Genomic DNA, 13,676 nt, shown 5'->3' on the forward strand with positions numbered 1-13,676 from the left:
AAGTAAACACACAATAAAACTCAAGTTCACTGAGCATCTTTCATGTGTCAGCTATATTGGTAACTGCTTTACAAAGGTTATCTCAATACATCTTCTATCTCAAGGTAGGCATCATTCTCACTTGACTTGGGCTGAAGGGGCATTGCTACTTGAAAGAAAAGATATCAGTGGATGACATGGCAGTGAGGTTGAGCCTAGGATAAAAAGTGGTTTTGAGTGTTGCCTAAAGGGCTGGATGCCTTCTCTGATAAACAAGTCAAAGCTGAAGAGAGACCCGGGGGGAACTTTGAAGACCAGAAGTTTGAGTGGGTAATCAGTAAGACTTCTAGTATCCAGAGTGCTGTGGTGGTGGTGAAGACATGGTGGCAGGGGGTGAGGAACAAAGCTGGAGTGTGAGTACAGTAGATGAATATACCAATTGTGGACTCTGAGTCATAGTCCTCTCCTGTAGCAGAAGGTGGCACAATGTGATTGATATGGGGGATGTAGATTTTCAAAGGAAGGACTCTCTCTCACACATACACATACACACACACACACACACACACACACATGTTTATCCCCTACATTCTTTTAGGCAGAAGAAGGTATGCTTTATTCTGTGTTCAAATAATAGTTAGTGCCCTGTATATATCCCTAATTTCACTGTCATCTCTGTTTCTCTTATTTGACATAGTGTCTGCTATCCAATAAGTGTCAATAAAAGTTGAATGTCCACAGTAGGTAAATAAATAAAAGAAATGGTGTGTGTCAGTGGGGGGTGCAACGGACAGGGAGAAGACATAATGAATGAGAGTTTGAAGATAAAGCTAAAATCAAAGAATCTGACAGTCCAGTTTCAGCCTGGAAAAAAAACAGCAGAAAAGCTGAGTATCAGGATATCTGATACAGTGGGTATGACCCCTGCTACAGTGGGTAAAAGCAAGAGAAACATGACCAGTTCTTTCAACGAAATGGAGCTCATGTAAAATTGAAATACTTTTCTACGTGTGTGTGTGTGTCCACACATGCTGAAACTTAATATTTACACACAAACAATTGATCTTTCTTGCAATAAGAAAATAAGTATGAACTGGTCAATGCTTCATAAAAAATGAGTATTCCTGGTTAGCTTTTGTTTGCTCATTAGTTTTGTTTGAATATTTGATGGGGAGAAAATGGAGTTCCAATTTGGGTTTATGTCTGTCATTGTTGACTTATTCTGTGTTTAAGGGAAAAAACAACAAAATGAGTGTTAAAACAAAATATGCACTCAAAAATTTTATTTTGAAGCCAGCTACTTTCATATACCCTGAGACTTCATTATATGGGGCTTGCCTTTATGCACTAATGAGTTAAAATACATAGGATAAAACACTAGCACCTGTATAAAAAAGTCTGAGCACCACAACAAATCAGTTAACTCCTGTTGACAATTAAGGGGTACAATAAAAAGTTGTGTCCTTTGCTTCACTGTGATCCATTGAATGATCATTCTGTCTAGTTTTCTGGGAAACATTTTCTAGGAAATGTTTCTGGGAATGATCATTCTGCCTGGTTTTCTGGAAATTCAGGCTATTTGGCTAGTCTAGTAAATGGTAATTTACAGCCCGTGCTTTTGCTGAAGTCAATGTCAGGCAAATCAAGAGATCCCCAATGAACACATATCTTAAATGACAGTGAAATAATGTTTTTTTTTAATGTTCATTACTTTAAAAGCTTACATTTGGGAAACTCAAGCTTTGCTTTTCTATAATGGTTAACTTTTCCATATTATCATAAGAATCAACTTTCTGATTAATATTTCTCCCTTTTTTCTTAAGAAGTCAATAGTTCTTCATATCCACGGTTCTGAGTCATTTTTGAGGACATGCCAGAATTACCGATGTAACTGTGAGGCAGGAAAAGTACACTCTAGAAGAAACAAAATATGTTAGGTCTTCAGACTTCAATCAGGTTCAAGATAGATGTGTATATGCCATTTTTCCAACTGTATACAGAGAATTCTTAGCTAATCCAAGATAAGTAGAGCATATCACCAGGTTCTTCAAATAATTGCAATTTATCACCCTAGTATTCATTCTACACTCTATAATACAATTTTGGATAAATCAAGGCTTTTTAATTCAGTTAAATAAAGCCATAAGTCCATAGGGGTTTGATTCAACAATACATTTTTAATATAGCTTTAAAAAGGCAAAAGAATTTTAAGATCACCAGGGGCAAATGCAGAGCATAAGACATTCACTGGATCCAGTTACGTGTGTAAATGCCCTTTACCAAGTCAATACTATTAAAGAGACTAGTGGTTGTGGCAGAAATTGTTTCTGCTTATAAGGGAGGCAAGCCAGGTTCTAGTGTCCTCAGCAAAGGCACAAACTCATAGCATAATGCCAGGCCAGTCATTTAACTTCCCAGAATCTCATTCCCTTCGCTGACAAAATGGGAAGATTGAACCAGTTGATTTCTCATGATTAACTATTTTCATATCCAGTGAATTTTCAGCTTGTCAGCTACTCAATTGCCGTCTGCTTTTCTTCTCTGTCTTCCATCACAATGCAAATGCCCTCCCATGTGTATCTCGTTATTGGCTGGTTGTTCCTTCTACCACTCTTGGTGACATACTCAACACAGTGCAGGGATAAGATACACTAGGCAAGGTTAAGTGAAGCCGGCCAGCACACTCACCCCAGGGAAGTCAGAGTAAGCCTGTTTCCACCGCAGCACAGCAGTGAGCACAGCTAGGCAGAATTCCAGCAGAGTGCAAATCAACATCAGAGAGAGAGTTCCCTGAAAGTCAAGAAATAAAAGATTGATGTTGCTTAGGTCAGCTGAAGCCTTCATGCCTAGTTGAGAGGTGACCATAGAGATGAAGACCACCTCAACCATTAGAGAATGAAGAAAGGACACCATCAGGAAGATAAAACTGCTCCTCCCACACCTCACAATTGTCTTAATTCAACCCCTTAACTCATTTCCTTGAGAGGAGAAAGGGAGATGAATAGTAACTAAATCAACTAATCTACTTCATACACTTATTTCTTACTTCTTTGAGACATCCATAGTTCTGATGACATTGTTCACTTGGTAAGAAAGCAGAATGGCGTAATAACTCCCAGGACTGAGAATCAGCAGCTCCGTTCCAGTCTCACCTTTACTGCTTAGTAGCTGTGTAAGCCTGGACAAGTCTCTCTCTTTCTCTAGCTCCTGTTTCCTCATGTATCAAACATGCATACTAACATTTCTTTCTCAGAGATTTGTAAGGATCAAGGACTTGACTGTGCAAGTCCTTTGTAAAATTTAGTATTGACATCCCTGTCTATGTATCTGAACCCCTTTGGATTTCTTCTTGATTTTTGTTGTTGTTTCTTTATTGTTTTTTCTTTTTTTTCTTTTTTTTGGGGGGGGGGTGACTGTAAGGCTTAGAAAAAAACAGTGAAGGTAGTAAACTGTCAGAGTTGCTAATCACCAACACCAACTCACAAGGATGAATTCTACCATTTCTGTCCTGAGACATTCTTTGTGCAGAACTGGCCATCTGATAATAAACGGAGATAATTTGATCACATGAAACTTTGGTTTGTGGTATTTACACACAGTTAAAGAGAAGACATAACTTTTTCCATTACTGGAAATTGTTCCAGCAAGCAAACTCGACAGAATCTCTCTTATTTCCAATGTAAAATCGTCCCATCATGAATTTATACTTTATCACTACCAAATTTCTCTGAAATTTCTCTTCAGAATTTTTCCCAAGGTGGAATTGGCTGTGCCAGGTGTTAATCTGTGCCAATTATTGTCAGCCTCATTTACTTGTACTTTTTTTCATTATACCATTACCTTGGGAGCAAGGCCCTCTTTATAATGAGTGCTATACAAACATGACTTTGACCAGAACTTTCTATCTGTCCATCTTCCAGCTGAGTTCTTGGCTTATCTTGTTTTCATGATTGCAGGACAACAAATATTCTGCAATCTCTTTATTCTTTTTTTTTTTTTTTTTTTTTTGAGACGGAGTCTCGCTCTGTCACCCAGGCTGGAGTGCAGTGGCGTGATCTCAGCTCACTGCAACCTCCGCCACCTCCCAGGCTCAGGTAATTCTCCGCCTCAGCCTCCCAAGTAGCTGGGATTACGGCTGCCCGCCACCACACCTGGCTAGTTTTTGTACTTTTAGTAGAGATGGGGTTTCACCGTCATGGCCAGGCTCATCTTGAACACCTGACCTCGTGATCCATGCACCACGGCCTCCCAAAATGCTTGTATTATAAGCGTGAGCCACTGACCCAGCCGTCTCTTTACTCTTATGTTGCCTGTTTTTCTCTCAGTGTGTTGCTGACCATGCACATGCCCCTTAATCTTTCAACTTCAGACATATTATTTCTGTTAGCCAAACTTCATTATTTTTCTTCTTCCAAAGAGATAGAATTCTCCTGCAATCATTCTCAATTACACTCTCCATCTCCCTATATTTCTTATCTCCTGATTTAATATATCACACTTCTTTCAGCTATAACAAAAAGCAACAATAATGTTGCATTCTCACCTGATCAGTATTATTCATTATTGTGATCATTAGAAGAAGAAGCCCTTATCTTCTCATCCCATATTTCCTATCCTCTTTTTCTTAGTACTGAATCTGATGTCTTCTCAAACCAAATTAACTCCTTACCATGCACACATACTGTTTCCTTGTTGGCCTATTCTGATCTCCTGGGTCTTTCTGCTCTGTTTCCATTCTTAATTCACCACTCCATGTACCAAGATTCTCATTTTGATAAACTCATAATTTATGCCTCCAAAATTGGATTAGTTTGATAATTAAGAACCTCTACAAACAGTAAGTTTTAGTTTTTCATCATCAACCTTATTTAACATTTTCAATTCCACTCTATTAGTATGTAATCCCCTTAATCTCATCCCTGTAGTCCCCTTTGATTTACATAAACCTGGCTTTCCCCCAGATGCCCAAACAAGAACCAATAGAGAGATTTTCAAAAGAAAGAATAACAAGAAATCAAGGCTTTTGAATACCTCATAAGATTAGAACATCCCATCTAAAAATACTTACAGCCAGACTGGCTTTGGCTGTATAGCAGTCCGTGGTATAAAGTGAATCATAATAGTAAGAAACATAACTTCTTGTTGGTATATTATTTTTGTCCAACTCACACTGCAGTGAGGCAGGATTTAAGGTGGCCAGTTTGACAGACAGGATAATGAAACCCACCAGGGCAGACAGAGCACTCAGAATGCTTCCAACCAGGCTGCTATGCACCTGAAAGAGAAATGCTGGGTAAGGATCATTGCTAATGACTCATGAATCTCTTATACGTCTTTGCCATTAAATTGTAAGTTATTCCCTTATCTGTCCCCTCAGGAGGTCTGGGATTGATCATTTATTGCTGTATGCCTCTCCAGTGTCCAGCAAAAATCTCTCAATCTCCAGGGTAAATCTTGGCTGAATGAATGACTATACGAACTGGTTCACCTTAAGCAGGACCTCAGTGGTGTGGTAGAGAATGTTACTCTCCTAAATTCTTTCCCCAGGACAGATAGCAGGGCTTTCATGAGGCTTTACCTGCAACATTACCAAGAGAGCGTGACCCAAAGCGAAGGTGGCAACGTACCAGATGCAGTTTCTCTCTCGCTCAACTCAAAAACCCCTGGTGGAAGCATCAGCCACATGGAAAAGATAGATCATGTATTAGCATGGTGCAAAAGTAATAGTGGTTTTTGCCATAAAACCACAATTATGTTTGCACCAACCTAATAGCTCACTCTTGCCTGCCCATTGCTTCTCTCAAAAGCACACCTCTCAAAGATGAGTGAGGGGGTGGTTCTGAGTCTCAGGCAGGCCCTGGAACCTGGGCAGGCATATGATTGGCCACACTGAGTGCAGTATGGGGTGGCTGTGGGCAGAGGTCTAGGTGCAGGCCCAAGGATGGTGTAATGTGTGGGAGGCAGTGGGAAGTACGAGAAAAAGGTCTGAACTGGAGGTCAGAATATTGAGGTCACAGTACTAGACTTGCCTTGGTTTATTCCCTTGGGTAATCAGTTCCTTGGTTTTATTTCCCACTCTGGTTCTCATTTATACATTTATGAAGTGAAGGGAATAGATAAACTGACCTCAGAAGTAACTTCTTTTGTACTCCAACTCACACAGAAAAGAGAATTGAGCTAAGAGTACTCTGAAAGCTATAGTTACAAGTAGGTAGGCTCCAGGGCACACCCCACAGTGGTACAGTAGAATGTTACGTAATCCCACATGGGCACTTCTTCTTTTAGGAACTCACTAGTTGATGCTCTGGGACCCCAATTTCCCAACATAATGACTGAAGTGTACACTCCTCGGCCTCCTAGTAGCCAGTAGTAGTCTTGATGCCTAGAGTCTATATTTCTTAGAATAAGCTAGATTTGTCTTGAGATGGCACTCTTCTTCAGTCTCAAAAAGGGCTGGTGCAATGTGTGACAAGAGTAGAACTCACTAAAGCCTCGATGTCTCTGGTAAGTCTGAGCCCACCCCGAGACCACATCCTGCATCCTTGAGCTTCCTGCATGTTCACTGTGGGACTGTTCTCTGGAGTAACAGGCCCATATATTTCCTCCTAAAAGTTTGAAAGCGCTACCCTTGTGCCAAGCTACTCAGTATGGTTGCCAATAGCCACATAGACTATCTGTATTTAAAGTAAAATTAAGAGAAATTTTTATGCAGTTGCACTATCTATATTTCACATCATCGATAGCCACATGTGACTGCCATATTGTACAGTACAGCTGTAGTGCATTTCCATCATCATAGAAAGTTACATTTCATTTCTATCATCATAGAAAGTTACATTTCATTTCCATCCTCAAAGAAAGTTAAATTAAACAGCACAGATCAGTTAGTAGTTCCGAGTCTAACTGAGGGTTCCAAATAATAATCTCTAAATACCGATGAGAAAAAGAATTGGCATTTTTCTGGACGCCGTTTCTCACTTCCTTGCTGGCTTTGGGAGATTTTTGTAGCCAGAGCTTCCAAATTGAGTCTCGGTGCAATTGCATGGTATGACATTCTCTCACATAATCTCCAACATCAACCCCTTGAGGGATAATGGATTGAGCGAAGACTTAATGAAACTTTAAAGACAAGAGAAGATTCTCCCTATAATCCAGGCTTTGTCTCCCTGCCACTTCCAACTCTAGTTTTTGCTGGAATAAGGGATAAAGATGGGTAAAGCTTTGTTTTTTATTGTTGTTGTTTTGTTTTTTTGTTAGCCAATACAAATGACTAAGGACAACTTTTTAGGGTGCAAGAATTTATACTCAAACAAAATAAAAGTATTATACTTCTGGTGAGATAGATGAAAGGATACAGTCAGCCAGCACTACCCAAAACTATTGAAGTCCTCAAGGAAAAGGAAAATCTGAGAAAGTCTAAAGGAACCTGAGGAGACATCAAGCCTAAATGTAATGTAGTATACTGTAGTAGCCTCTGTGTCTACTTTGGATACCTCACATGAACAACACTTTGACTCATTTTTTTTTCAAGGGTTGTAACACCTGGGCTTAAAGAATGGACCCCAACCAATAGACTGCTTTATAACACTGTCAGCTTCCTTGCCACTGAAAACCTGAATTTGAAGGCCAGTTATCACCGAAAGAACATCATAAACAGGCACAATTTCTCTGTGATAGATTCTTCGGCATGGGCAGAGGGAATATTATAATCCCCTGAATGCAGACTTTGATGTAGGGTACAATAATTGGAGAAATGTGCTCTGAACAAGGATACAGAGGATCCAGGCCCGGCTCCTAATTCTAACAACAACCAGCTGCTCTGGAACTGAGTTTTCAACTTTTCAAAGTAGAAAGACTAGCCTTAAAGAGTTCTGTCTAAGTTTTATTTTGATCCATTGGGTTGTGGGTTATAGCTCTCTTACTCACCAAAAGCTTGGTTAACCTTTTCTCTGTGGCGATTGATAGAGAGCCAGAGATGATAAACTAAGATAAAAGAGAAAATGGTCAGGTCAGGTTCCATGTATGGAGTAACTTCGACGTCACTATCACAATGTTTATAGACAACTCTCATGGGAAAATCCCTGAGAAACCAGTGATCAATGAGGTAAGTTCCATTTAAAGACATAGATTTGTCCCTTTGTCCATATAACATTCAGATAACATCAGAAAAAAAAAAGATAGCAGAAATATATCCTAATAAACAAAAAATATCCCACTAAACAAAAAAAGATCTTAAAAGCCAGGAAATAATTTTTGTTTTTTTAATAAAATGAGACAGTTTTGGTGTAAGATGTTCTCTAGGGAAGGACATAAAAGCAATGGTTAAAAAAAAAAAAGTAGTAATTTTACTGAGGAGAAATCTGGAAAATACTACCCCAACCACATAATCAAGGTTAATTGTGTCAGTGACATTATGTTGGTAGCATGACCCTTGATACGACTTGATGAAAATGCTGCTTTACCTCATCATCATCACCCAAAAATTCATCACCATACTCTAAACATCAAAAAAAGAATCAGACAAACCCAAATTTAGGAACATTCTATAAAATCTCAGCCAGCGCTACCCAAAACTATCAAAGTTCTCAAGGAAAAGGAAAATCTTAGACAGCCTAGAGGACCCTGAGGAGACATCATGACAAAATGTAATGTAGTGTAATGTAGTAGCTTGGCATGGATCTTGGAACAGAAAAAGGTCATTTGGGGAAAACCAATGAAATCCAAATCCAAGTGTAACTTTAGTTAATAAGACAAGAAAAATGGACAAGATACACAAAAAGGTGGACTTCTTGGTGCATCAAATACACAAATGTAAGAAAAACAAATAGCTACTGAATTGCAGGAAGTTGAAGGAAAAAACATCTATGAAAGGGAAACTTACCTATGAGAAAGCCTCCATCTTAGAGAAAGCAGTTCTCTGAGGAAAGGACTACTAAGTCCTTTTGAAACTCCAGACTTGCAGCTATTTCAGAGGAATTTCCTGTCAATCACTGGGCATAGATATCTGCTCAGCCTTACCTGGGAATCAGTCAATGCAGTAAAAGTATTTTCAAAATGCTCAGAGGTGTAAGTTCTCCTTCCTCCATGATCCCCACAAGCATTGGGGGGATAACAGTGTGGTTTCTCTGTGAGTGTGTGATGTCTTCCATTTATGCTCTTTTTTTTTTTTTTGTATAAAATGTTCCTTCCCAACTTTATCCTAATTCATGGATTTTTTTTTTTTTTGCCTAAACCTGGAGAGAAGTCACTAGCTTCATCATAGCTCAAGATGATAACGTGAAAAATAAGATGATCTTCAAAAGAAATGTTTATTTGAGTCTGATAAGAAATTGATCTAAAATCAGGCAACCCCTGTCATCCTACCTGACTCAATCCTCCCTGAACTACACACACAGGAGAACAAGATTCACCGTTGACTCCTTGCTCCTGGCAGATCAAACATAGCAAGGTGGCAGGTGGGAAGTCTAAGCTATTGGCATCTTACTCCCCTCTTTGCCCCATCCTGCCCTCCTCAGAAACTCTACTCACAAAAAAGGGTCCTATGAATGGGTAAGCAGAGTTCAACAGTGTAGAAGTCACTTGGGTAAAATTTGGAGAGAAGGAAGCAGATGCCAAAATGATCCCCAAGCTCAATACCATCATGCCACACAAGATCTGGATAGTCTGTGGGAAGAGAAAGCGAGATTGAGGATGAAAACCAGCATTTGTAAAGACAGGGCCTTTTTGCCGCTCCCATGGCACTAATGCATTATCGCCTTCTGCAAGATCCTAATGAGGATACAAACCCTGTGGAAACTCTGGAGTGAGAAATATGAAAAGACATCCTGGAGGGTGTGCAGCTCTGCCACAGAAGCCACAGTCTCGGGTGTCTGGCAGGTGCTCAGGAAGGCTTCTGCATTTCTGCCTCTCAGGCCCTGGTCTGCTCATGACACTTGCTTCCAGCTCACAGCAAGTGCTGGGATTTGCTTTCCCAGCTCTCAGGACCTCTAAGTCCATGACTAGTTAACTCTCTTTCTATCTCTCTGAAAACAGGGGGCACCTGAAAGCCCCCACATTCTCTGCAGCATTGGCAGTGCAGAAGACCCTCCCCTCATCTCCCAGACTCCACTGGACATGGAGTTTGCCCCTTTGGTCACCTCCTTGGAAACTGCAGTTCACAACCCTATAGCTGAAGTTCTGGAAGCTCTTTTATTTTTAGCTTTTATTTTAAGTTCAAGGGTACAATTGCATGTCTGTTACATAGATAAACTTGTGTCATGGGGGTTTGCTGTACAGATTATTTCATCACCCAGGTATTAAGCCTAGTATCCATTAGTTATTTTTCCTGATCCTCTCTCTCCTCCCACCCTCCACCCTCTGAAAGACCTCAGTGTGCATTGTTCTGTTCTACGTGTCCATGTGTTCTCATCATTTAGAGGCCATCCCCCTTAGCAGACTAACACAGGGACAGAAACCAAATACTGCATGTTCTCATGTATAACTGAAGCTCTGTCTTAGGAGGTAGTTTTCCTTCCTGGCATCCACCTCAGAGATTCACAGCTCTATTATCATTTACCAAAAAGTTTTCTAGACCTTATGTCACATGAGCCTCATAGAAACCCATGTGATTGTACATGAGGCAAGGAAACCAGTCCCACCAGGTCCTGAAATCCAGTCAAACAGAGTGCCTCACCTCAGATCACATAAGTGCAGAGGCAAGTCTAGAAACCAAAACTCTGTGTTTCCCTCCCAATCCAAGATAGATCCCTTCTTTCTCTCCTCCCTTCATGCAATACAGCTTCTTTAATAAATTCTGGGTGAGAGGAGAAACAGACAAACAAAAGGTGAATATCATTTCCATTCTCAAAAACGTTAGGAGAAAAGAGGAAAATGAGTTGAATATTTCCTCTAATTTGCAGTGAGGGAAAAATTATTTGCAAAAAGTCAGTGTGGATTATTAAGCATGCAATTGTGAAATATATACACATACACACAATATGTCATTATTTACCACCATTACTTTTGTAAAAGAAAATATAGAAAAGCACTGTATTGTAAAAATACAAAGACAACAATAGAAAATCAATTCCTCATATTCAGAATAAGGGAAAATATATTTTTAAGACAACCTCTTGCGGAAAAGTTCTGGGACAGTTTTCTCCAAGTGGCTTCTACCCTAAAGTCCCTCTGGCAAAACTTTAGGGTCTCCACACTCACGACAGATGTCCAGAACCAAGACATACATCATCTCTTGGCACTTCCCCCAACCCCTCTCCAACACGTTCTGAATTAGATTTACCCCAATAACTTTGATTTCTGTGTGTAGATGTTTCTTCAGGCTATCCTGCCCCTGGTTGGTGGGTTCAGATTTCTCTGCTTGGGAGAAGTTGATGACATTTGATGGGAGCACTATGATGGTCTCATTGGGAACAGGTTGTGATGTCATGATGGTGTTGCCAACTATGTAAGAAAAAATAGATTTAGCTCTTAAAAAGTACAGAGCTCCCAGGTTCTGGCTCCAAAAACAGTAACTCAGTCTTTGCCAATTAGTCCAGGCTTGGCCGGTCCGTTAGAGAAAGAAACTGATAGTATGGAACAGTGAAAACCACACAATCTTGGTTTCATGAGGATTTTTCCATAATGTTTGACACAGTCCATTATAGATAATAAACACATCACAGGGTGGCAGCAACATGAATCTTGAGAGGTCTCAATGTCCAGAGGCAAATGGTCACACAAAATTTGCAATATGCAACAACCTCCCTTTCCCCTAGTCCTACTGACAACAACTGTATTGCCATATATTTGATGAGTTTTCAGACTAATAAATGAACTCTGCTTACTTATTTCTTGTTTAATAATACTATTTATTAGCACTCAGATATGTTTATCATATTTTACTAGACACATTCTTAATTTTTACCCTGCAGTGCTTTTAATCCTTACAACAGCTCTGCATGTTAGTAAGTTAGTAAAAACATGAAATAAATAAGAAAATGCAAAATAAAGTTTAAGTTATGAATGCAAATAATATACCTGTTGCATATATGTGTGGCCCAGAGTTAATGCTGAAGAAATATTTGCAGTTACCCTTATTGTTCACCCTGGTTCACACAGCTGGGAAGCTGTAAAACCAGTCTTGGATCTCAGCTTTCCTGGAGTCTGAAGCCTTTGCATAAATCTCTAGATCATTCTACCTCTTCCTAATTTCCCACCTGGCATTGCCAGCCTGTGTCTGGGTTTACTCAGGCTAGAGAAACAGCTGCATGCAGTGGTATGAGAACAAGTCTTGGACTCATAACACATAGGCTCGCGTCCTTGGTCCTCCCCACTTTTTAGCATAAAGACCAAGTAGGTTGTGGTATTTGTTGCTAAGCTCAGCTTGGATCCCTTTTCACGGCACCATTCTCAGTGCAGAGACTGCCCAGTTTACAAATGGTCTAAACACATTTGAAGAGACAAGAGCTCTGCTCCCATTAATTACACAACCTTAGGTAAGTGACTCACTGAGTTTATGCAATTAGAATACAGCAGACACAGAGTTAAAAACAGATACTCCTTCCATTTGCCCACTCTATTTCCAAAAGGCCCTAGTGTCTCTTAACTGCTGTCAAGGAGTTTCAAGTTAAATTACTCGTCTAATGAGGTCACGGCAAGGGAATGGTGAGATGAGAAAAGTCTTCCAGCATTACCTACCTGTGCCCGTTGGTTCCAGCTGAGTCCTCAGAAGCTCCCAAGAGGTTTTAACTCTGGTTTCTCAGTCCCATCAACGGTTTCTACTTACCTTCATCTTCTGAAAGTCATCAGCCCTTCCTTATTCCAGTGTTTAGAGCTATACAGGATGTGATACTTACAGATTGGAGATTTGTGAAATGTTCCTGCACTTCCTTTTCTGTAAACTTCTAGCAACTTCAGAAAAACCATGAAAAGAGCCAACTAATAATTGTGAGAGTTCAGGAGTCATGGAGCCTTATGTGTGAATTGCCACTTCGAGACATACAAGTTCCCTGTTGTTAGGCAAGTCTGTTCTTGGAGCTTCAGTTTTCTAATCTGTTAAATAGAGGAGCAATACCAACACTGGAGAATTGTCATAAAGATGAGCAAAAATATTTATAAAAAGCCTATGCTGCTTTGAAGCTTTCAATAACATGTAACTAATAACAGTAATAGTGCTAGTAATCATAATATAGAGAAAGAACAATATTCCATTGTCTATAACTAACCATAATAATAATAATAATAGCAATAATGACTACACTGCTTTAAAGGAACATTCATTAATATATAGCTAATAGTAATATAGAACATAAAAAAAACTTTTAAAAAATTGTTTTTTATATATATAGTTTGTTTGTTTGTTTTGTTTTATCTTGCTTTTCTAATTCCCCAAGTCTTGGCAGGCTGAAAGCAACCTTTCAATACTGATTGCCCAACTGCTGCCTACCCTCAAGTTATCTTCCTCCTCTGGCTGCTCTTTTTCTCTAACAACAGATCTTTGCCCTCCAGAAAGGTTGGGCCCCTCCAGGGAAGCATTGAAATATCGAAACGGAGAAGGAACAAATGGGAAAGATTCAGCAGGACCTAAATGAATTCAGTAAACTCATATGCAGGCTGGTTTTGTGAGGACAGAGGCACTGTGCCCTTTCAAAACCTTGGGTGGCATTCTTTGGAAGCTGACTTCAATGTATCAGGCAAGGAAACCAGAGCCAGTCAGGGCA

The 13,676-nt window shown here is 39.8% G+C and overlaps 1 protein-coding gene across 5 annotated transcripts; it reads right to left on the bottom strand.

Annotated features, from left to right (window-relative positions):
• Positions 1–1,653: 1,653 nt before the first annotated feature.
• Positions 1,654–13,009, bottom strand: MS4A6A (membrane spanning 4-domains A6A). 5 transcript variants are annotated; one of them, XM_016920958.3, is made up of 7 exons: positions 12,813–13,009; positions 11,258–11,418; positions 9,508–9,642; positions 7,906–7,962; positions 5,048–5,254; positions 2,668–2,769; positions 1,654–1,893 (listed from the first exon to the last, which is right to left on the bottom strand). In XM_016920958.3, exons 1-7 carry the CDS (start codon positions 12,880–12,882, stop codon positions 1,798–1,800), a joined length of 828 nt encoding a protein of 275 aa, XP_016776447.3. In that variant the 5' UTR covers positions 12,883–13,009; the 3' UTR covers positions 1,654–1,797. The 5 variants fall into 5 exon arrangements, with proteins under 5 accessions (XP_016776447.3, XP_009458696.3, XP_016776448.3 ...); XM_009460421.4 differs by having other exon boundaries at positions 12,655–13,009; XM_016920959.4 differs by lacking the exon at positions 7,906–7,962 and having other exon boundaries at positions 12,813–13,007.
• Between the last annotated feature and the right edge of the window lie 667 nt (positions 13,010–13,676).

The sequence above is a fragment of the Pan troglodytes genome, chromosome 9 (assembly GCF_028858775.2).
Source record: "Pan troglodytes isolate AG18354 chromosome 9, NHGRI_mPanTro3-v2.0_pri, whole genome shotgun sequence".
Classification (NCBI taxonomy): Eukaryota; Metazoa; Chordata; class Mammalia; order Primates; family Hominidae; genus Pan; species Pan troglodytes.

Excerpts from the sequence above, each read along its gene's own strand:
- MS4A6A (XM_016920958.3), bottom strand. The coding sequence starts at position 12,882 with ATGGTTTTTCTGAAGTTGCTAGAAGTTTACAGAAAAGGAAGTGCAGGA. Across the intron at positions 9,643-11,257 it reads CAGAAATCAAAGTTATTGGG|ACTATCCAGATCTTGTGTGG; the intron begins GTAAATCTAATT and ends CTCTTCCCACAG. Across the intron at positions 7,963-9,507 it reads CATTCATAGGACCCTTTTTT|TTTATCATCTCTGGCTCTCT; the intron begins GTGAGTAGAGTT and ends CTTTTATCTTAG.